The sequence below is a fragment of the Lutra lutra genome, chromosome 13 (genome assembly GCF_902655055.1).
Source record: "Lutra lutra chromosome 13, mLutLut1.2, whole genome shotgun sequence".
NCBI lineage: Eukaryota > Metazoa > Chordata > Mammalia > Carnivora > Mustelidae > Lutra > Lutra lutra.
The window spans coordinates 16,004,730-16,029,921 of record NC_062290.1 but is presented as its reverse complement, the minus strand read 5'-3'; the positions used below and the strand labels follow the sequence as shown (position 1 = coordinate 16,029,921).

The following is a 25,192-nucleotide window of genomic DNA, read 5'->3' as shown; positions in this document are numbered from 1 at the left end:
ATGCTTTATGGCATATCTTTGTAGTGTAAATTTGCAACTATTATTACTGCTACAATTTCTCAATTGTTTCTCTTCCTTGCCTGGCCCCAGGAAGCCACCATGAGAGGTCTTAAAGTCATCTGATGTGGGCACAGTCTCCCTGGTCCCTCGAATAGGGCAGTGTTTTTTAATTGGGGTGGTTTGGGCTCCCAGGGAACATCTGGCGGTATCTGGAGGCAACTGATTGCCACAACAGTGTGAGGACGGCTACTGGCATCTGGTGGGCAGAGACCAGGGATGAGGCTACGCATCCGCCAGCGTGCAGGACAGTCCCTACACAAAGAATTATCCGGCCCTAATTGTCAGTAATGCTGAGGTTCGAGAAAGCCAGAAATCGAGAAATCCCAAGAAAAATGGTCTCATGATTTCCTAGAGTACCTTGCTCTGATAGGCTTTAATTTCTTCATAGGTGTGGGTCTGCCACGCCAGCTGGTGTAGCTCCTCCATGGTGTACTGACACGTCTCCAGATGGGACTTGATGATGTTCTGTGCAATTCGATCTGTGAGAAGGAAGATCAGTTAGAGGGTCTGTGAGTAAGTTCCTGCTCTGCAAAGAAACTAGCTGTTACTGTTTACTACAGGAATCCCTTTGGAGACACTCCAATTGTATTAGTGTCTTTTTTTTTTTTAAGGTTTTATTTATTTATTTGACAGAGATCACAAGTAGGCAGAGAGGCAGGCAGAGAGAGAGGGAGGAGGAAGCAGGCTTCCTGCCGAGCAGAGAGCCCGATGCGGGGCTCAATCCCAGGACCCCGGGATCATGACCTGAGCTGAAGGCAGAGGCTTTAACCCACTGAGCCACCCAGGAGCCCCTGTATTAGTGTCTTTAACCCTACTATCTATCTATGTATCTCCTAACTATTGTCTTTTTTTTTAAGAGATTTTATTTACTTATTTGACAGAGAGAGAGAGAGATCACACGGAGGCAGAGAGGCAGGCAGAGAGAGAGGGGGAAGCAGGCTCCCCACCGAGCAGAGAGCCCGATGCGGGACTCGATCCCAGGACCCCGAGATCACGACCTGAGCCCAAGGCAGCGGCTCAACCCACCGAGCCACCCAGGCGCTCCCCCCCTTTTTTTTAAGATTTATTGAGAGAGAGAACACAGTGAGAAAGCACAAGCAGGGGGAGCGGCAGGCAGAGGGAGAGGGAGAAGCAAGGAAGCCCAACGCGGGACTTGATCCCAGGGCCCTCCGATCATGACCTGAGCCAAAAGTAGATACTTAATTGACTAAGCCCCCAAGGCATCCCTCAATTTTTAGTCTTTTAATCAAAATATACCGCCTTTTACTCCCTCCCCCTTTTGGGTCACAAACCTGGGGCTTTACAAGTTGTAAAGTGTTCAAATAATTATTTTTAAAATAAATACAAATGACCATGTTTCCTGCTTTTTGGCCTAGAAGACCAGTAACACGCTTGATATTTCACTCCAAAGACTTTAAAAATATTTTGAAAATCACCAGACTCCCATTGTTTATCTCAGAAAGGAGGGATTTAAATATAATGTTATTGGCTTGTATTTTTAAAGAGAAGATAAAATAAAAATCTAAAAAGATAAGTTCTCTATTGAGAAAAGAGAAGAGAGTAGAAGGACAATGTAGAGGCTAGATGCTCTGATATTATTTTTGTAGATTGGACTTTGGAACCATATAAATATCTTACATGATAAATAATGGCAGAGGGAATATAAATGAAACAGTATTGACTTGAGGTGATAATTATTGAAGTTGGGCCATGGTGAGGATTATATTCTCCTTTCTAATTTTTCATAAGAGGAAATTTTTCTTTTAAAAATGAGAAGATGAGTACATTCATAAAAAAGTAGGAACAGGGTGCCTGGGTGGCTCAGTGGGTTAAACCTCTGCCTTCGGCTCAGGTCATGATCTCAGGGTCCTGGGATCGAGCCCCGCTTCGGGATCTCTGCTCAGTGGGGAGCCTGCTTCCCTCTCTCTTGCTGCCTGCCTCTCTGCCTACTTGTGATCTCTCTCTGTGTGTCAAATAAATAAATAAACTCTTTAAAAAAAAAAGTAGGAACAAACAAAAGCAGTCTTTTGGGCCCATTCATCTCAAATGAGCTGTATCTGGTATTGTATCTTAAATACCGAACATTCTGGGTTTGGAGGTATGGCAGTTGAACAATAGAACCAGACATAACAGATCTCCTTAAAAACCTGCAACAAGTTTCCTAGAGCTAGACAGAGCTGGTAGGAGGTTCCCTCAAAATCCCCTCAGCTATTTGAGCATACGAATAGCATGAGACCTCGGGAACACAAGTACCCAGGGATTCTATATAAGCGGGATGAGTAGAATGAAGATGACCAAATCTTTTATTCCATGTAATAACTGTTCTTGGCTCATACAGGAATAGAATTTTTCTAGTGTCTCAGGTTATGCAATTTCAGATGCAATTTCTGTTCTTTCTAAATGGCCATATTTCATTCCTCCAGGATAACTCCCAGAGTGGTGCTGAGGCCCCTTCTTTTTATCTCGCTAAGGTTCTGGGACACGTGGCGTGAAATATATTGTGTTTTGGTGATGTAGAGAATAAAGACATGTACGCTTGAGTCTCCAGTGAGCTCTCCAAATAAAAAACCTTGTATAGACCATTGTCTGGTATACTATAAACATTGAGTAAATGCTAGCCACACTGATCATTATTAGGACACTCTATAGAATTTGTCATCAGGGAAGCTATGTGAGGACTCCAATGGACACCAAACAGGGAGATTCCTCCAGTGGGAGGAAGATATTTCAATATTTCTTAGAGTTTTCCAATCAGAACCATTAAGTGCTAGATGTAGAAGATGCTACAAAATGCTAAATTATGATCACAGTTATTCTCTGCAGTTGAACTGAATGAATTTCTAGACTCCCATTGCTTATCATATTCTAAAATCCTTTCTTTAAAAAAATCATATATTCGAAATTTTATTGAATATCCTCCGATGTTATAAAAAAGGCAGGAATTACTTTATACCTCATATTAAAATAGATTGGTATGTCACGGTTCATCATTTTTCAATTTCACTTGGGCAGTCTATTTAGAATCTAAAAAAAAAAATCTATTCCTAAGAATATGATGAAAACAAGGTTTCTATGGCTTTCTAATTTTTAAACCTTTATCTTCTTGCTGTAGTCTGTCTTCATCTTCAAAGATAAATGCTGATTTGTCAGTAATTTACAGGCTTCAGGGTTTATAAGCAAAACTGCAACTGCCACTCAAAATTGCATTATGGAAAACTCTATCTGTCCCTTTATGCCATCTCCTGGGAACTACTGGCCAAGGTTTAAAAACTCTCTAGACTTCTGCCACCAAAGTTTGGGGTCCTATGGGGAATAAGGAGAGGTGGGCATAATAAATACATGGACGGGTTAAACAAAACCGGAAGTAAAATCCACACACATGCTCAGATGTCCACTCCCTGCAAAGGTTTCCCCGCTTCCCTGTGTCCTCAGGTGGAGGGGTTGCTGCTGTTACATGTGATTCCACATCTGAAGAGCCCTGTTCCACTTAAACTTGGATTGTGGTTATTTGTGTGGATGGGTCTGTTCCAGACCTTTCGAGGTTGTGTGTGTGCTTTTCAAGAACTGGACAGTGGAGCCTAGCAGAGTAACTCCACACACTCATTCAAGAAATATTTTTTGAAAAGCTATTTTATACCAGGTTAAGGTACAGATATCTTAAAATAGGGCATTGTCTTTTTAAAGGGGTCTTACAATATCAAACATCATAACATATCATATCATAATGTAATAAATGCCCTTGAGTTGTTCTGGGAGCCCGAAGGAGAATGTCTCCGACTCAGTCTGGGGGAGGCAGAAACATAGCCATAGAGAAGATGCCTGTTGGTCTGGGTCTGAGCAGGGGTTTGTCATGGGGAGAAGAGAAAGGCACACACCTCTGGGAGAGGGGCTGCCCTTACAAAGGCACAGATAGAAAGCTATTAGGAGATAAATAATTTCTGCTTCTTATAAGCCTTACCTTTTACCACCAATTTCCCTTTTACCAAGAGAGGGACTGAGTGCCTCTAGAGCCATTTTTATAGAGCCAGCAAATGGTGATTTGAAATCAGGTCTGTCTTTCCTGGCAAGAGCTCTGTAGCGCGTGCAGCAGAGAGTGCGCGGAGATATGGGAGAAACGAGGCCGGGATGGAAACCGGCACCAGGAACCCCACAGCGGAGTGAGCCGGGGCTAAAGAATACGGGTTTCTTATGTTACAACAACTGGGAGCCCATGGAAGCTGTGGAGCAAGAGAGTGACCCGGTGGGGTTTTTCTTCTATGAAGGTGACCTTGGCCATAGCAAAGAAGAGGCAGGTGCATCTGAGGCAAGATCAATCAGACCATGGTGAGAAGTCAAGCGAGAGAGCAGGAGGCTCTGGCTCCAGGACAGTTCCGAAGCGGGGTGCACGGGACCTGGGGGTGTGGCAGCTAGAGAGAGAGGGGCGGGAGACAGAGCATTCAATGCGGAAGGTACTCAACCAGTGCTGAGTTAGTAACGGTAATGCTGAAAATGTCCATCCCTCCATCCCTCCCTCCGCTCACGAGTCTTCCATTTTCTGCTTTATTTCACAAAGCATACTAGAGAGCTTACACCGCCCCGCGCTAGAGGATCTTAAAGCCTAAGCGCTCCCAGCGGTTTTGAGGTCAAACATGGAACGCGCGCCATTACTCTCACACCCTTTCGGTGAGAAATCAAAGGTAAATCTGACGTAAGAGTCAGGAATATCCGCGGGGCGAAGGCACAGCGCGGCCCTGCTCCGCGCGCTCCCGCGGGCGCGCCCTGCAAAGGTGAGCCGCGCGCAGGACCCGCCGTGGGTCCCTCGAGGCGCGGGTCACCACACGGCAGGGTGCACTAGACTCTGCCCCAGGGAGCAGGCCCGAGGGCTCGTGCTGTCCATGAGAAAGACACGCGGCTGTCAGACGAGATGCTCTGCCCGGACCGAGAGTCTGCGGTTGCGTAAAGGGGAGAAGGATTTCAGAAGGGACAAAGGGAGCGACAAAGAATACAGGAGGCAAAGGAACTTTCAAGAGCCCTTGCCTGGAAAAAGAGAAAGGGTGAGAGTAAACGCAGTCCCCTCCAGGGACCGACCACATGAGCAGTCCGGACAAAGAGACGCGCGCTTGCTGGTCGGAGCCTCCTTTCTGTCCGATTCTTTAACCAGCCCGGGCGCGGGCGGCACAGGTCCAAGCGGGAGCCCACCGTGCCCAGCTGGGATAAGGGCTTCCACGGGGATATGGCCCGGATGGCTGACAGAGGGGAAGGTCTCCCGCCTTTAGGGACGAGGTCCTTGAACTCTACCTTGTTCTTCCTGAGATCAGGGATGAGGATGGAAGTTTCTTAAGTGGATGTAAAGACGCAGCTACATTTTCTCAGGAGTTAAGGCTCAGTATATATATGTTCAGTGAGACACAGGTTTGTCCAGTTCTCTGAGCACACGAGCTGCTTTGATAGCTAATAAAGTGATGTTAAGGAATGAGAAAAACAATCTTACATGCTCCGTCAGGTCACTTCTTTTCAATCACCATTCTTTTCAATCACCATGAGGTAAAACACAAACACTGATGCTGTGAGGAAAAACTGGGTGTGTTATTACAGGTTAATGTCAAGTCTATGAGCCTTGTTTTCTGTTTGTTAATTTCACAAGCAACTTCTTGTTCTTGCTTTCTCTCCACGCCCCTCTCCCCCAATAAAATTGATGTTTTGTTTTTGGACTTTGACCCTGATACTTTTCTTGAAGGAAGGCTTGTTGGAACACAAGACTTATAACTGACTGGCAAAATTTGTAACTCCATATATCAAGTAACTTTATGAGACACAAGATCCAATACAAGTGAAAGCATAATCCCAGAAAATTTTTAAATAATTGATACAGGGATACGTTTATGGCACAGATTGTGGCTAACAGATTGCATTTATCTCCAAACTCACTCAGCTGTATATTTAATGGTATGCATAGCTTTTTGTATGCCAATCATACCCCAATAAAGAGGCTTAGAAAATAAGTGATATAAAGCAAATATACTTAACCATTTTTGATGAAAAAATAAAAATAACCAAATAATATTGTTAAAATTGTCACACTTCCCTGGAACTCTTAGGGGTAATCTTAAATCCACTTACGATGTGGGCATTAAGAAGAGAAAAATTAAATTTTCAAAGGGAAATCTAGAATAAAATTGATGCAATTCTCAACAGTGTGTGCAAAAGTTATAGAACCCTGGAACTGGAACTAACCTCCTTCTTCCATTTCCAAATGGACTGTATCTAAATAATTTCAGAAGTGAACCGGCTCTCTATTCTCTGAGACTTATAGGACTTCCACACCCCTCCCCCATCCTCATCAATCTTCACTGTGATCTGCTGAATAAAACTAAGAAGTAGGCAGGGACTTCTTCCTTAAGGCATTTAGAAACGGTTGAGATGTGTGTGATAAAGTTCACAAAGGTAAGTAGAGTTTTAAAGATCAGTCCTGTTGCCCAATGTAAAACTAGTATTTTGAAGTAATGCTTAAAGAAGTAAATGGAAAATAATTCTGCATACGTACTGATCCACAGAGTAAAGTGAGGTTGGGAAACAAGTCATCCAAATTACCTAATCCTATGTAGAAAAAAAGGTTATGTGTGTATATTTCGGTGAGAAATAAGTAAACTGACAAGTAAGGTGACAATTCCTTGTTTATAACTGTAATGCTATAAAACGAGGACCAGCTTGCAGCTTCTAAAATAGCAAGTGACCTTCTGCAGCTCTGATTTCAACCACTCAGCGGGTTTTTTCCACCAAAGGGGCTTATTTTAGCTCTCACTAGACATTTCAGCAAATGGTGCTCTCCAAAGGCTGCAGCATCTCTGACACAGATTATACAGGTGGTTTCATTAGAATCCCACATCCTGGGAGCGGGGAAAGTTGAGTATATCTTTAAAAACTGCTGCTTTCAGTGTTATTACCAAGAGCACCCGTGGCCCAACTGTACCAAGGAGAGAAAGCTGAGACTCCACGCTATATATAGTGCATCTGAACTTCCTAATTCTTTCTCCCCCCCCCCCTTTTTTTTGCTCCATAAGAAAGGATGGTTTCTTCCTGGTGAACTATACCCTCTATTCATTTTCCTCCACAAGGGATTTCTTTTAAACTTGGAAGTATTCTCCCTAAAATACTATATCTCCGCCTCAATCAAAATGATTAATGAATTTTTAATTTATCGCTTGCCTTAAGGATCTAGAAAACCACTCAAGTCTCTGTTTCGTTTGTATTACTGGTGTGAAAGTGGAATTCTTAGGGGATTCACTTTGAATTAATGCCAGGATATCTCCACGGACTTGCTCAAGGCAAGTTTTAAGTGCCTGCATTAGGTTTTCAGAATATCAGGATTCCTCAGAATCCATGCTCTGAGGCAGTAACTATAATATAGTAGAACAACCGCTTGAAAGGTGAAGCATTTAACCAAGTGTGCATTTCGTCTTTTTGACCGCAGACTACTAGTTTTGTAAGTTTCCTGTAACTGAATAGAACAAGTACACCGGTTGGGGTTTAATAGGTGACTATCAATTTCAAAACCTTTCTGATTTTTCCAATCTCTATTTAGAGCTTCTCATTTTTTAAGCATAAATAGAGCTGTGCTGTCAGCATAAAAACATCAATAACATTTAAGCTTAGAACAGCCATCTCTTAATGATGCATAACCGCAACAGGAAAGTCGCATATTTTTAGCATTTAAGTTTCTTAAATTCTTTTAAGAAGGAGTTGGGGGCATAAATAACCTATAACTCCTTTGTTGGCTCAGTTTCACGGTCTAACCACTCACTACTCCCTCACCAGTGAAATAACATAGCTTCCAGTCTCCTTTTCATACAAATTCTACTGCTGATGAGTATATAAAAAATGGTATAAGAGGGGCACCTGGGTGGCTCAGTGGGTTAAGCCGCTGCCTTGGGCTCAGGTCATGATCTCAGGGTCCTGGGATTGAGCCCCGCATCGGGCTCTCTGCTCAGCAGGGAGCCTGCTTCCTCCTCTCTCTCTACCTGCCTCTCTGCCTGCTTGTGATCTCTCTCTGCCAAATAAATAAATAAAATCTTAAAAATGGTATAAGAGATTTTTACTTCATGTAGACCTGAACCAAAATGTTCTTAGAATTCTTCAGAAAAATTATATTAACAAAATATGAGACTATGTAATTAACTATAAAAAATGATGAAAATGTGATCAACACAGTTCATTGAAGTTGAAACAATGAAAAAATTAGATTACTATTACTTCCAGTAATAATAGTATCTGGGCAAAGACTGAATGAATGGATTGTTAATAAAAATGGTTACTATTTCCTCAAATTTTAGGAAGCTCAGGTAAGAGCACTTTATTTTTTTTAATTTTTTAAAAGATTTTATTTATTTGAGAGAGAGTGAGAGAGATTAGAGAGTGAGAGAGATCATAGAGGGAGAGCGAGTAGGAGAAGGAGACTCCCTGCTGAGCAAGGAGCTCAATGCGGGGCTCCATCCCAGGACCCTGGGATCATGAACTGAGCCAAAGGCAGATGCTTAACCAACTGAGCCACCCAGGTGCCCCAAGAGCACTTTAAATAGAAATAAGAAAGCAGAATGTAAAGAGGAGAAACTGGAAGAAACTCTATAGCATTCATGTCTAAGCAGAGTATAAGCCAAACCACAAAGCATCACAAAGCAGCAAAACAGATGAACTATGTAAGAGGGTGCTTTCTTAATACTTTAATAATGGAAAGCCATTTGGGCTCACAGGCATTTTGTTTTATTGCGATAGTGTATAAGTCTAACTTTTGGGAAATTACAGCTCCCTTTCTTCAAACTAGTTAAGACAATCGAGAAGGAGTCTTATGAAAAACATTTCAACATTAACTTTCATAGTGAAAGACCTCTTTCACAGAACAATCAGGAAACATCAACTTACTTCAATGTCCTAGAATTGATGAGTTCTAAGGGAGCTATCTTCTAAGACAGAGGAAGCCAATATGGACCCCTTTGGATTTTTACTCTGAGGCCTTTGGGAAGTCACTTAACATCCTAAAGCCCTAGTGTCTTTGGGTTTTTCTTTCTAAAGGAGGATTTGGCAGGAGAGACATATTCTAAGGACTGTGTGAAGCATGGGCGACTTGAGTCTGAGGGGCTACATGGGAATTTCTCTTTGTTCCGATTCATAAGGGAGAAGTCTCGCAGAGTTACAGAGGGTGTTCTCAGATGGAAAAGATGAGAGCAATGCAACCCAGAGCCCATTAAGATCTCTCCCTACACTCTTTAAAAGACCGCACCTCCGCGCGCCACCCGAAGGACAATCAGCAGGTCACAAATGATGAAAACCTAATTATGAAAATTGCTCAGGGCCATCATCAGCATTGACTTTTACTATTTGGATTTTGTTGACCTATGGATTGACTGTGAATTTAAACTGAAGCAATCCCCCTCCCCCTTTTGGAAATTTAGTCAATGTACTTCTGACCTTAAGAAGGAACTATTTCAAGGGAAATCTTGGGAGGTAAACTTTTAACATTTCCAAACATTAAATCCAAATTTTTGAAAGTAACTTGATTCCTTAAATAATACCTTTAGTGGACTAATGTTTTAAAACAAGTGTTTTCTAAAAATAAAATAGATAAAAAATAAAATAAGTGTTTTCTATATAGTCTCGCTCTAAGTCATCCTACAACAAACCTGTCTGAGAACAAGAAAGCAGTTCCACAATGGGCCTTAGAAACATGGCTCAAATTTAAATAGCACATTTTTTCTCCTTAAGGTAGAATGTATTTTGCCTCAGGAAAGTTTAGATCCTAAAAATAAAATCAAAACAATAAGAAAACAAATAAAGAAAAAAGTCTTTCCAGCTAGGAACTTTTCCCACACTCATAAACATCATGGAAGTCAATCTTGAGCCCACTGACAGGGACAGCCTCTCAAGCTGGTTGTATCCTATGCCAGTCACACTGAAGTGCATTAACCTCCAGTGATTTGGCCATCAAATGACATTTCTGTGTTCCACGACGACCCACGTGGTACTTGGACCCTAACCCACTCTTCCCAAGATGGGTGCATGGAAAAGCAGTTCAGGGTTCTTGCCAAGAGCCAGTGTCAAAGCTTGCAATGACTCAAAATGCTGTTCGACCATGGGGGCTGTTTCAGAGGTTATCTCATAAGCATAAACATTTCCCCCGCTCGGCAAGTTGTAGGCAGAACCTCTTGAAATCTCCTTTCCTCTTCCTTACTGCAGAATATTTCATATCTACTATGGCTTTTGAAATTGAGTGAAATTGACAGCTTCTGAACAGCATTTCTCTTTTTTTTTTTTTTTTTTTTTTTTGGTTGGTGAATTTTAGAGTTTTCTTATGAAGTTGTGAATTCTGAGTCAAAAATTAATCCTGAACTAGTATTGCTAGGAAAAGTCCAGTGAGGAAGATCAGTTTTGTGCAATTTCAAGTCAAAACAGAAAAGGTGAGTTAAGATATTTACCTAATGGAGTGAATGCTAGCACATTAGGAAAGCTATATTAATAGAGAGGTAAAGCATGTCGTGACAAATATGCAAACATGTACACGAACTTGAACTGAGCATATACCTTTGTATTGCTTATAATGTAAGCCATCTTTGTATTTGTTTGGAGCCTTGCTGGTCACAGAGTGCTTCTGTATACATTATGCCATTGACTCCACTAAATGCACAGAGCTTGATACTAGAGTGGCTACAACATATCACTAGGTGATTTTGGAACATCTTTGTGAGGTTATTAAAGGATATCTAGGAGGATACAGATTTGAATGACCCTAGCAAAGAACTGTAGTTCTTTGTCCCAGGACACTCAAGAGGAATGCACAGCCATGGACTGGTTAATACAAGAGTGTGGCCACGGTAGAGATCCCAGAAATGTGACAAATGGAGTTGGTTAGACCAGTCCCCATATCTGGGAAATTTCTCTTGGGATAGAAAGCAGGATTCTAGAAATGGCAGCCAATTCTGTAGGTGGCAAAGAACGAGGGGGTGTGAAAAATTTCAGAGGAGTCAAGTAAGACTCTCTCCAGTGCCTGAGGTAACTGGGTAGGCCTGGGGCTAGGGCTAAGGCCCTTTAGCAGTCAAGAACATATCTTCATTTTATAGTCTCCTCTCTTCCTGCAAAAGAGGCTCAGAGAGGTAGTCAGGTTGGAGTGGGCCAGTGAGGGTGGGTGGATTTACCCTGAACTTGTATATGCACAGCATCCCATCCTTTATACTGAATGAACATGAACTCAGGTGTTCAGAGATTGCTTGCCACCCTCTTCTTGAGCCTCTGGTTATCCTTGATGCTCATTTTAACCTAGTTTCTTGTGTTTTATTTTGTTTTGTTTCAGGAGTATGGATGGGAGAGAAAAGGCTGGTGCCGAGGTCTGGTCTAATTGTGGTTATTAACTTTATCACCACTAGGGTCAGCCCAGCACATGGGTCCCCCTCCTTATGAGGGAGGTGTAGTTGGCTACAGCCCCAGGCAAGAGCTTGAGCACCTTGTAGAAGAGCCTAGCTGCTTGCAAGTCCCTCCTGTCTACCACCCTACCCTTCTCTTTGGGGAGTGGCTGTAACAGAGGGAGTATTTGTACAGAGGGCTGAACCTCCCACAGGAGGTGGGAGAACTGTAATCCTTCAAAGTCATTTAATCCAACCCACTTTATTTTTCTGAACAAAGAGATTGAACCTCAGTTCACACAACTGGTATGTGGAGTAAGGATTCTCAACCTCAACATATGGTCCCTAAACTGCCTGCAAAGGGCCTGTGGTTGGGGGGAGGGAACAAGAGGTACTGGAGGACAGTGGAAGATCCCAAGATGTCTTCCCTCAAAGCAAGAAAGGGAGAACAAAAGACACTGACTTTTGGGAAAAGTCTGCTTTTCCCGTGCTGCTTGAATGATTTTTCTCACTAATTTGGTCTACTCCTATTTATTTCAGTGACTTACTAGACAGTTGCTCTCAAATCACATGCCTGCCTGTGTTTGCCACCAGTGCCATAGGGGGAAAAGGAGATATGCAGCTAGAACTAATTCTATTCTCTGTACCATTTCCAAATAAGTCATTAATTACATACAGAGAAATGTATATTAAATATACATATAAATATGCATAGAAGGATTTAAGCAGTTATAAAAGATTTATCTGCAGAAGCATATGTCATTAAACGTGCCACCTTAAGACCATAGCACCTGCTTTGGGTTCTCAATAAGTAAAAACTGAAACACCAATATTGATAGACTTCCCCCAAATAAAGCATGCTAGTGAGATCTTCTGTGTTTCTTTGTGGACTTGATAGAATCAGTAGTAGTGAAGGGGACTAGATCACTTTCATACCAATCTCTTTGCAATCTCCTCTATTACTACTCAGCTTCTGGAATAGGTAACTTTAAAAAAAAAAAAAAGGCTTATGTCTAGTTTTTAGGCTTAAATTTCCAAACTCCATAAATGGAACACACAAGAAACAGGAAACTAAATCTATATTTAAGATTATATAGGGAGACCAAGGAATTCACGTTTCTTTATCTAGAGAGGAAAATTACTAAAAGCAACAGCAAATTCAGGCGGTGTGTGTAAAAGGTAATTCGTTCCCTTAGTCTTACAGCGAATTTGATGGATCCTCACCCGCCCACGCCCGATTTTAAAAGCATATTGTTTGGCTATTTGAAGGGCCTTGTTGTCTAGTACCTTGCAGATATGTTGTCAATCATCTTTGAGCTTAAATGAGCTTTCCTTAAGAGTACTGGCCCTATTGGGTCCCCCTACCCATCTGATAGCTGCTGTGGAGAGCACATAAGAAGCCTCCCTTCCTTTCTTTTCTCGCTCGCTGGGTACCCGTTAGCCAGCGTCCTCTCCCTGCCACCAAGCACTGCAAAATTTTATCTCCAAAGATATAACACAGCCTTATGCCAGCCTGAAGTAAAGTTCCAACTAAACCCACTTAATACTCCTGCCTAAATATTAATTTGCTGCTTACTTTCGTCTTTGTCTTATTTCACGGCTTTTTCTCCTACGGGATTTTGAGAAACCCAAGGATATAATTCTTGAAATGTTTCATATTTTTCTGTTTGTTTACTCACATTTTGTTCTCTATTTCCAAGACCACGAGAATAAACTATTCCTATTAAGAGCTATGGCTCAGAGTAAGCAATACCTGCCCCCGTACCTCCCTCACCTCCCCGAGGGTCTGTGGTAGCATCACGCCCAGGACTTGTAATGTATGACACACTGAATTACTATCGTTTGTTTTCATGTCTGCTCTTAGCAAATGACGGTAGGAGCCACAGTCTGCTGGTCTTGAAGGCCAGGCACATTTCAAAAATATGTTTTCAAAAAATGCCTGGTAGTCTAGGGCAGTTGAGGACCTACGTCAGAATTTAAACTTTGTCACCTAACTAACTCTACTCTTGGAAAATCCCTTAACTTCTTTATCTGCAAAATGGGATTTCTTCACTATCCAGCTGAAGGCATTGGTGTGAGGATCAAAATGGCTAACATGCATTTTCTACACCTCTCTCCGTGAAGTAAGTTATTATTATTAGGTCCTTGACCTAAGAAGTTTGTAGTTTCTTTGGTACATTTTTAGAAAGACAAGCTTGGATTTTCTGGGGAATATTCTTGACTCTCATGACATTCCTTTAACTCACTTTTTGGGATGACCCTGCTATTGTTTACACAGTTGTTTCATGGTTCTGAAACATGTGGCTTTTAAAAATTAACTCCAAGCTGTGAGACCATATTCTACACAAACTATTCCCCAAACTGGTTTAAAAAAAAAAAAAAAAGAAGCTGCTTTTATGATAAATTCAATACCAGAATAATGTCGTGCTTATACGCAGTTCATTATTCCTTCAGAAACCAGGGGAAGCAGATCAGGGCTTCTAATAGCCAAGAGTGATGCTCAAAAATTCTTCAGTGTCATATCACTTTCAATTCACCCAGTGAGAATGTGGCTAAAATCAGACTTTCTATTTTGTCTGCGCAGAGTTCTCTCTGTGACAACTTGCTACCAGCCACATTAGAATAGATGCTCATTCATCAAGGCAGGTCAAAATGTCAGCTTTCTCACTCTGGGTGCTCCTTTGTAGCACCTAGAAGGACGGCAGGGAGGCAGCAAACACTAAACATGTTTTGCTGTGCAAATGCCGATGACCTTGTGAGGGGTTCCCTTTGGTGGGAGGACATACAGGATAATGGTTCAAAGAATGGCTTCTGATGTTACTCAGACCTGAGCTCACATGCTTATTTTGCTTTTTTATAAATTTTGTAACTTCTGAGCCTTTTTTTTCATCTGTAAAATGGACACACGCCTACTTCTGTAACAGGCATAATACAATTGTTATAAGAATAAATGGAGGACATTGCTCAGCATGATGTAGGTGCTCAATAAAAGGTACTTATATTACTTGTAATAACCACTGATGTTATTAATTATAACGATACGAATCACATTGCAGTATCAATTATATTGATGATAATAATAATAATACAGTTTACGCTTGGTAGGTGCCGATCTAAGAGCTTACTAGTATTAATTCATTTCATCAACATGCTCTGGTGGGACTACTGCTGCTCCAGGTTTACAACTGAGACCCAAGGAGATCGGGTCGATTGCGTACGGGAAAGGCACACTAGGATTTGAACTCAGGCTATTCAGATTTGGAAAGAATTCTTCACCACCATCCCATACCACAGATGCTTTTCTGCTCAACGAGAATGCTGTGGACACGGTGTTTTAGTGATATGAGGGACAGTTTTTTGGATGGTGCAAGAAAGAACAGTGTATCACCTTACTGTGGCTTGTCATAGGTTATATGCATTTGACACGCATAGCGGGAGTATGCGTCCACTAGATGGCATTGTTGTTTTAATGAAATGTGAAGCAAGTCGCTACTTTGGTTCAGGGGCCTGCTAAATTTGCGAACAGCAGCAGGACAAGCCAGGTGGATCCCTGAAAGTCTGATGGAAGGAACCCCCCGACTTTACAGCTCAGCTAGAGATCTCTAAAGACTAATGGTACCAAGAAATAATCAGAAAAAATACATGCTAGTTTTTATCTGGGTGTTGAGGTCTATAGAAAATCTGGATGAGTTTTGCAATCATCTTGTCCAAACTCATCAGTTCATAAATAAATAGACAGAGGGCCAGAGAGGAAAAGTTACTGGGAGACAGAGGTCCAGATTTGATGGCTCTGGCTGTAGTTCTCTTTCCCTAATACTTCCAACCAATTCTAAACCACAAAGGAACTGTGGTTTCTGAATTCTTAGAAGCCTTTCCTTTGGGGTATGGGACAGAGGACTGCCCAAAAATGAAGAGTTTTTGCCTACGTTTTATATGTATGTTCAAAATCAAGACCCGACTCAGATACTTAGATATGAAGGAGGATAAAAGCAAAAAATGGTGCCCATTTCTTTTTCAATATGTCGACTTGGAAAGACTGAGTGACTGTACTTTATTTAAATTTTTTTTTTTTTTTAGAAAGGGAGAAAAGGAAGAGGGGCAGAGAGAGGGAGAGATTCTTAAGCAGGCTCCATGTCCAGCGTGGAGCCCGATGTGGGGCTAAATCTCACAACCCTGAGATCATGACCTGAGCCAAAATCCAGAGTTAAAAGCTTAACTGACTGAGCCTCCCAAGCACCTGGAGTGACTCCACTTTGAAAGACTGACCTTACTGGCTGACAGTGCAGTTTGTGGATATTAAACCCAAGCAGGTAGCAGAGTAATGGATAAGCAAAAGGACTGGAATCAGACTGCCTAGATGGAACTGAAAAACCTGGGAAAAGCCATGAGACACCCCTAAGCCTCTGTTTCCACATCTGTAAAATGGGAATCATATTTTTACTTATGAGATGTTTGTGGAAATTAAATGCATGTAAAGTGCCTATGACACAGTTAAAAAGCCAAGGTTAAGGGTGGCGATGATAGTGAAGGTTTTTGTCATGATGGCTGATGCTTAGTCGTGTCTCTCAGCTATGAATGTCATTGCAGGTGCTTTGTCAACAACTTCCTTACTCACTGTCACATGCTAAACTGCTAAAAAAGAGAGATAAGGTTTCAGGTTTTATAACTGTGTAACATCACTCCTTCCTCAACCAGATGGTGGAAGTAGCCAAGATACATATGGCCTGGACTTCATTATGTGTTCACATCAGCTTTATTTAAAACACTCGTAGGCTTGGGGCTCCTACTCATAGTTTAGACAGAGAAGGTGACTGGCATGCAAATAATAACCATTGAACACTTGCTGAGTGTCAAACATTGCTCTGTTTTGCAAGTATGAACTCATTTAATTCTTACTACAACCATGTGATCTAGGAACTAATACTTTTCCCTTTATAAAGATGAGCAAACTGGGATCCAGAAACTTGCTCCGGCTTAAATAATAAGCCAGAGTCAGCACTGGAACTCAGGTGGCCTGGGGCTTAGTGACCCTCTCAAGGCAGGACGTGAGCAGGCGTTTCCTCCAAGGTTCCAGAGGCCCAGCTCGCTTCCCTCCCACCCCCCATACCTAAGACCACAATGAAGTTGGATGGAGCCACTGTCTGGGTAGCTCTTCTAGGCTACTGTTAATGGGCAACTTCGTGACCCAGGAGGCTCATGTGAAACCTACATCAATATTTTTATGGCAGTTAGTTAACGAGATCCACTGGTTAATAGACTCCTGAGCTTAACAGGGTAAAACAAAGTTGTAACAGGTCAGAAGGGAGCATGGCTAGGAGAGCGCACTCTTGAGGACCACTCCCTAAGGGATCAAAGATCATTGCAGCCGAAGGAGGTTGTGCCTGTAACTCGCCCTCTTCACGGTAACTTACTGGCTGCTCATACGTTCTGTAACATTCCAGACTCCCCTCTTTCCACGACAGGAATTCAGACTCTCTTCCCATGTAGAATTCTTGAATTCAGACTTACAAGAGACACAGATCTTTACACAAGTCTCTGGTCTACTCCTCTGCTTTTAAAAAGAAGGAAATGGAGGTACTGTTTGCTTCTGGTTTGTCCCAAGTTATCTTACAGGACGAGTTGGAGCCCTGTTCATTCAGGTATTACAAACTGCTTCTACATCCCTTAGCTATTTTATTTTAAATAGCATCACTCTGAATACTTGCTGAAATTCTCGTTTATGCCAATAACATTTTTCCTTCAGTGATGAACCCAAATTCAACAGAGAGCACCTTTACACACAGCACCTTCCTGTTGGTCATGTCCTCTTTCTTCCTTTGCCCAGCATCAAATTTTGTGGACCGGGAGACCAATGACATTTATCACAAAAAAGATTTTTAACTCAAGTAGCGTTTTTCACTAGAAGCCATGCACGCAAGCCATCGAACCCAGACCCGCAACCACGACCACACTACACAGGACCAAGTCGACGGACTTCAGAGCAGAATTGCCAAAAAGGAGCTGGGAGGCGACTCCCACTTACCGATTTCGGTCATCGTGATCCCTGGCGCTAGCTGCCCGTTGTTGAAAGAGCTATAGGTAAACAAGTTGGGTACAGACGTGAGGTCATAGATGGGTTCTTGCTTTATCTGTTTGATTCCAGTCATGTCAAGTCCAGATTGATCCGGGGACGGCTGGCCGGAATCCACGCTGTAGTAACCCTCGGACTTGGGCAGGTCGATGACGTGTCCATTGGCGTAAGCGCCCCCCGCCTCGCCGCTCAGGCTGCCGAGGCCGTTGCTGAGGCCGCCGCCGTATACCCTGGCCAGCGCCTCGGCCTCCCCGCTCTGCTGCTGCCGCTGCTCCTGCAGCCGCTGCTGGTGCTTCTGCACCTCCGCATACAGGCTGTCCCGCTGCTTCTTGGACATCCTGCCGAACTTCACAGCTGTGGGGGAGGGTGAGAGAAAGGCAGGAGAGAGGCTTGGGGTTATCATTTCGGCAAGTCCAAGGGGTCCTGGGTCCTTGTCCCCTCCACATCGATGTGCAGAATCCCAGCACCCGGACGCCCAAGAGTGCCTTCACCTGCCCCCCGCATCTGGGGAAAAGTCAGACTAGGGAGGGTCCATCCTGGTTTAAAACGTGCATAGTGAGAAATAAATCTAAGCTTCGAAGAAATGTCCAAACTTACGTATGTATCTCTTATTGTCATGAAGTTAGAAGGCATAGTTCCTGGTTCTTTCTTCTGTGCAGGGGAAAATCCACAAACCAAAAGCTACCAAATAGCGCCTGCTTTTAAAATGTCAACCAAGGGGCACCTGGGAGGCTCAGTGGGTTAAGCCTCTGCCTTCGGCTCAGGTCATGATCCCAGGGTCCTGGGATCGAGCCCCACATCGGGCTCTCTGCTCCACGGAGAGCCTGCTTCCTTCTCTCTCTCCCTGCCCACCTCTCTTGCCTACTTGTAATCTCTGTCAAATTAATAAATAAAATAAAATAAAAAAAGAATTTATAAAATTAAAAAAAAATGTCAACCAATATTCTTTCTTAGCTTCCTGGGCTAAGCACTACGGTTACTAGATTGTTGGAGAGGACCCTATTATTTCACATTTTAAAAAAATATATTTTATTTATTTGTCAGAGAGAGAGAGAGAGAGAGAAAGAGCACAAGCAGGGGTGGGGCAGAGGGAGAAGCAGGTTCCCCACCGAGCAGGGAGCCCGATAAGGTACTCGATCCCAGGACCTGGGGATCATGACCCAAGCTGGAAGCAGATGCTTAACTGACTGAGCCACTCAGGCATCCCATATTTCACATTTTCTAAACAGCACAGTTGGTGAGACCAAGGATAATAAGCACCATTTGAAGTAAGCATTTGACTTCAGTTGGCTTTTGGGGCCAAATTCAGTCTTTGGAAAACAGAAGTTTTGTATATCCAGTGCTTGGCAAGTTAGCCCACTGTTATCCTTCCTTTCTTGTTCTACCACCCCGAGTTTTATATTGCCTATCTCTTCAGGAAAAATCCTGAGCCGTTGTAAGGAAAAAGAAGGAAGAGGCTCTGTAAGCGGTCACAGAATGATCGGAGGGTGTTTTGATCCGAATTCACGGTTTCTTAACTAGAAGAGCTCAACCTCCTGAACTGCTGGGGATATTGACAGTTTTCCTCACAGGCGAGTATTTGAAACCAAGGGACCACCTTGTCTGAATCCTCAGACACTGTGTCGTTCAGTTCGTGTTCATGGTGGGGACTGTGACAAACACGGAGGTTCCTCTCTGAGTTTCCATTTTCTTTTTTTTTTTTTTTTTAAGAGTTTATTTATTTATTTGTCAGAGAGAGAGCCGAGTGAGACTGAGCACAGGCAGACAGAGTGGCAGCTGAGGCAGAGGGAGAATCAGGCTCCCTGCCAAGCAAGGAGCCCAATGTGGGACTTGATCCCAGAACGCTGGGATCATGACCTGAGCCGAAGGCAGCCGCCCAACTAACTGAGCCACCCAGGCGTCCCGAGTTTCCATTTTCTTTTCTTTCCCGACAATGTTCCCATCACCTTTTTTCAAAGAAAATATTTTTATTTATTAATTTTTTTTAGAAAGAGAGGAGAACCCAAGTGAGCAGGGAGAGAAGCAGAGGGAGAGGGACAAGCAGACTCCCTGCTGAGCGTGGAACCGACTTGGGGCTTGATCTCACCACCCTGAGATCATGACCTGAGCAGAAACCAAGAGTTAAATGCTTAATGGACCGAGACATCCAGACCCCACTCCTGCAATCACCTTTTGGTACTGGAAGCCCAGGGAATGTAGAAAGAAGAAAGTGGAGGGTAGAAGCAGGCCCAATTCCTGGATTTAGTCAGTAGTGCTGGTGAACATAATTTCTGAGAAAAACTAAATGAGGAAGTGCTTAAGAACTCTCCAGAACAGAGAGTCCCCAGAGAGATACCTGCTGTGAAAGAGCTGCCATTTCACAACGCCCCCATCCCCTGCCATGTTCCATCAATGTTCATTTTCTCCTTCTGTTGGTTACAGAGCTACCAAATTCTATCTAAGCGTTGGCTGTTCAGAATGGAGACCACATTTCCCAGCCCCCCTCACTGGCAGGTGCTGCTGTGACTAAGTTCTGGGTGGCAGGAAGTAAATGGAAAGGCTACATATACTTCTGAGAGTGGGGACATGCTGTCTTCCTCCTTCCTGCCTGCTGGAAGGTTGTGGCTACGAAGGCTGGATTTAGAGCAGCCCAAATTTCCTGTTTCTCCTTAGTCCTCCTTAAAAGACTAAGTTGTGGTGCTGCCTAAGCAGAAAAACAAAGGGGTAAGTACCCAGTAAGTTTTCTGACCGAAGACAATTCACATGTTTAATTCACACCAAATTCCCCTTTCCACCTCATCTGTCATTTTTATAGAGTCTGGAATCATTCAGATCACTGCATTTAATTTTGTTGGTAGAGACACACTCTTTTTTAGATTCTGTATCTCAGACATACATTTATGTGCTATATTTCCAGTTTGTCCATGGACCAAATTCTAAAGAAAATTTTAGGGAAAGCATCCTGTGTACCTTTATACTGTATCTTTACAAATAATATATATAACATTTTAACTATAATTTCATAAATTTATTAATAAATTCATATATTTTATATAATATATAAATTCCTTTGGGAAAAACTTTTTTGTTTAAGAAAAAATAAACCGTGATAACTCTGGATTCAGGAAGAAGAACTTTTTCCCCCAAGAAATTAAGTGACACCCTTCTTTATTTGCTAACCTGTGCTTTGCATTCGTGTAGGTTCAGAATAGCATTTATTACAGAGCTATGCAGATAGATAAAAAATTTCTATTGTTGTAGATTAAAATTTTATTTTGGTTGGAGTAGAACTACCTTTTTAATTTTTTTTTAATTTGAGAGAGAAAGAGAGGAAGAGTGGGAGAGAGCATGAGCAGGGTGGGGGTCAGAGGGAGAGGGAGAAGCAGGCTTTTTGGGGACAGAATTTCCCTGGGCAAGGAATCCCATGGGGCTGGATCCCAGGACCCCTGGGATCATAACCAGAGCTGAATACAGCTGCTTAACCGACTGAGTCACCCAGGTGCCCCATGGAGTATATCTACTTTCTGAGTTACTTTAGTAGAATACTTTTGTGTTTAAGATCTATAGAGGAAAAAAAAAATAAAAACTGGGGAGAAACTCCTCCATTGTGGAGACATAAATGCAACGTCTCTTTTTAAAACCCTTTCTGTTTAAACCTTGCTTCAGATTTCCATACACTCTGCCTTTAGGTGAAATATACATTGGGGTGGATTGATTGCTTTAATGACCCTGATTCTTCATACCTATTCCCAGGGTAAATGCACACCACCTTATCATTGTGGGCAAGGCCGCCCTGCCCTACCCACTTGCAACAGGGTCATGTGACTTGCTTTGGGCCAATGGGAGATTGACATGTGACAAACAGAGGCTTCAGAAGTACTTGTGTGACTGAATCATCTCACCAGGAAAAGGATGTGCCTAAACCAGCTTGCTAGAGGATAAGCTTTGCGAAGCCCCGCCCCAGTCTTCTGGATCTTTCCAAACAAGGCTGTTTGCCTTTGGCAGAGGCACAGACTGACCTATAGCTGGAGGCAGATGAATGAGTGAACCCAGTTAAGACCCTACATTAAATAATTTTAGGTTCAGAAATGTGCTATTAACCACAGATCTCATAATCAAAGCGAACGAGGTCAAGTAAGTATGCTGTCCAGACCTCTGCCCTAGTAAACACCTGAAAACCCAATGGTGAATAGTTATGCCCTTTCCAGGTCACCAAACAAACTGAAATATTTTCAGAGACAACTTAAAGCTCTCCTACATTTTGGAATTATCTGGCTTCATCCTAAATCAAGAACTTCACTGACAATTACTATAATACTATTTTAGAATAAATTTTCCATTTATTTCAGAAACACTGATGAGCCAGTATTTCAGTTTTGTGCCCCTTCCTGTAACAAAAGTCGTGCTATATTTGGGGAAAATGATCCTAGTACATGGAACAAGTAAATCTACTGAAAACTTTCCTGACAGACAGATATATATTATACATATAAAAAATTCCTTGTCACCATTTGTAAAAACATTTGTTATATTCATAGGCCTATTTCTAACAAAGGCTGAATTACTATTATATTTTCAAGTATTAGCATTTTTCTTACCACTACTCATTAATCAGAATGGCACATATTTTAAGCATTTGCCCCTCTCAAACTTGAATTATTCTGTTAATGATTTTCACTTGAGTACAGAGGCAGCCACTTGTTCAACTGCTAGCTCTCAAACTCGCACGATTCTGTATACATCAGAGTGCTTTATAAATATTCAGTGATGATATTTGCTTATGATATGCTCTTATCACTCATTTTGATCCCATACTAGCAAAGAATAATTTTATGCAAAATACTGGGAATCTTTTCATATTTATTTAGATTGTGGGATTTTTTTTTTTAAGATTTTATTTACTTATTTGACAGAGACACAGTGAGAGAGGGAACTCAAGCAGGAGGAGTGACAGAGGGAGAAGCAGGTTTCTCACCAAGCAGGGAGCCTGATGTGGGGCTCGATCCCAGGACCCTGGGATCACAACCTGAGCCAAAGGCAGATGCTGAATGAGTGAGCCACCCAGGCGCCCCAGACTGTGGGATTCTAAATGGAACAGAAGTTTTGGGAATAATTATAAAACAAAGTCATCGATTCTTTGAAGATTTGTATTTACTAACACATGACATCTAGAGATGTGTTTTTGGCTTCAACAGAACCCAATCGTAGAACTACCATAGTCATTTTGGAAATTATTTTATCTTACAATCTTTTGGTTGTAAAGTTCTCTATGCCTACATCTTGCTGCTTACCAAGGAAACCGGTCTTAATTTAACTCTTTTTAATTTCAAGGATATGCCTTTTTTATAGTGCTCTAAGCTTTGTAGAAAAGATCAGATTCAACCTACCCAACCCTATTCATAATTTAAAAATATTCTCTCTCCTCCCTCTCCTTTCCCAGGAGAACTTCCTGTGATGACTGAAGGTTCTATATGCTTTCCAAGATGGTAGCCACACGCCACATGTGGCTACTGAGCACTTGAAATACAGCTCGTGTGAGTGAAGAAGTGAATTTTAAAACAAATTAAAAATTAATTTTAACAAATTTAAATTTAAACTTAAATAGTGACATGTGGGTACCATTCTGGATATTGGACAATGCCATTCTGGAGAAGGAGAAGCCTAATCTGTGATGCCTGTTCTTGTAGGGCAGCTGCTGCTTTTTCATTGATGGACATCATTTAGGAGGTCACACGCCCAAATTATTGCAAGGTGAGTATCATCCTTTTTCTTTGGGGCCCCACATCTTCCTGCTGACACCAAGCATTTTTTTCTGGGTTTTGTTTGTTTGTTTGTAGTAGTATAATGGGAAACAGTTTATCCTGAAGACTCCTGAAACTAACGTTTGTGAAGGACCCATTAAAAAGAAAAATAAATAAGAATGTGGAGAAGATTTGGTGGCCGGATACATGCTATCAACTCTCACACATATAAACATGCGTGCCCTCGCCTTTTTAGACACAGAAACACGTGTGTGTGCATGCCAAGTGGATTGGATTTTCAAGTCTTTACCCCAAATAAATTTGAACAAATTTGTTCCTGCTGAGTTTTTTTTGTCTACTCATATATGTGCCATGGCTGCTAAACCATTATAGAATGGAAATTCAGGAATTAATGAAAGTTCAGTGATTTTAACAGTTATATCAAACTATCCATAAATAGCCATGTTGCTTTGCTTACTAGGTATGGTGAAATAAACATTCTTGGTGCCATGTATAATTGACAGAAAGCAAATGCAAATATCAAAATGAAGATGGCACTTTCTGTCTGAAGGAAAATGGGCAAGGTGTATACAGAAAGAAGTTAGGTGTGAGGGCATCTTACCTTGGCTACTGGTACTACCACTAAAGGACCTTGAAAGTACTTGCCTAATCAGTAGAAGGTAAGTATAATAAATTAGTGGCAAAGGAAGTACCATTTCTCATTCTTGAGTCCTTACTAGACATAGGTAATCAACTATAACTTTGGGGCTTTTGAAATCCACAAACAAGGCATTACATATCAACAAGAGATTAAACCTAGTCAGCTACTTTGGTATTAATATAATTTATTTGCTACAAAGTACCCTTTATAATCCAGGTTCAGATGAAACTTCCTCTATATAACATAGTCAAGAAGAATTGTTTTCCCTTAGAAAGAATCATCCTTTGCTTCTGCTGGAGCCTCATTCCAGCAGAAGAATTATCCTTATTCCCAACCACTATACCCACTCCCGAGCATTTCTCCTCATCATTAGTTTGACATAAAACATGTTTAGGACATCTTTTTGAAGACATCTCTGGCTGCCTTAGGATTGTCTCTGGACCTAAAATTAAGGTGGATCGTTATTCTGAATTCCCATTGTCTTTAAGACATTTTCATTGTATTGCTTTTACTTGCAAGTTTTTGTGCTGTGGTGAATTTCTTCCCCCTTGAGAGCAGATTGTGACTTTATCCATTAAATAACCCTTCCCCCAACACATTTCTTTTATGCCATGGAATTCAGACAATCTCCTAGATTTTGAGAACTTTGGACCATATGCCTTTTTCTTGCCCATAATTCTGTTCACCACCATGGACTCCTAAGACCTGCCTTCCAAAAGAGAAACTTTCTTTTATTGTAGGAAGAAGTAACAAAGACAAATAACTAATGACTTATTTTTTTTTGCACAATTATTAATATATGCTCTCCTTCATATACTATCAATTAATTTCACTATGGTGAAAATAAAATATAAAATCATCAACTCAAGTTCCCATATAATTTCACTAAATAAATCCTTAAAACTACTAAATCCCCACCCTCTACCTTCTTCACTTTGGTTATGTGGAAGTACACAGTGTAATCAATTTACCCTAGGAGTAAGCTACACAGTTAGCAAGTAAAACAAGAAAAACAAAAGCAAGAAAAAGAAAGCAAGAAAAACAAACAAAAAGTCAGTTAGTTAATAGAAGAGTTTTGGAAACTTACATCTCTGTGACTTTAGAAGCTACCTATAAATTGAAAGGCTCAAAGTCAGATTCTTTTTTTTTTTTTGGTCAAATTGGTCTCCTAGGTATATGTTTATGCAAGGCAAAGTTAGGTGGACTGGGAAGTAGAAAAAGATAAACAAAAAATTATAAGTATTTTGAGAATGCAAGCTAAGAACCGAGCAGTTTTTATGTTTAGATACCAAGACTCATGGAGAACTGATTTCAT

General features: G+C 41.7%; 1 protein-coding gene across 1 annotated transcript in view; it reads right to left on the bottom strand.

Moving 5' to 3' along the window:
* The window catches only part of RORB (RAR related orphan receptor B), a 188,368-nt gene that overhangs the window by 23,911 nt on the left and 139,265 nt on the right, over positions 1-25,192 (bottom strand). Inside the window, exons 4-5 of the mRNA XM_047700770.1 lie at positions 17,449-17,850; positions 418-539 (exon numbers count right to left, since the gene is read on the bottom strand). Of these exons, the coding sequence (XP_047556726.1) occupies positions 418-539; positions 17,449-17,850 (524 nt within the window). The remainder of the gene's footprint in view (positions 1-417; positions 540-17,448; positions 17,851-25,192) is intronic.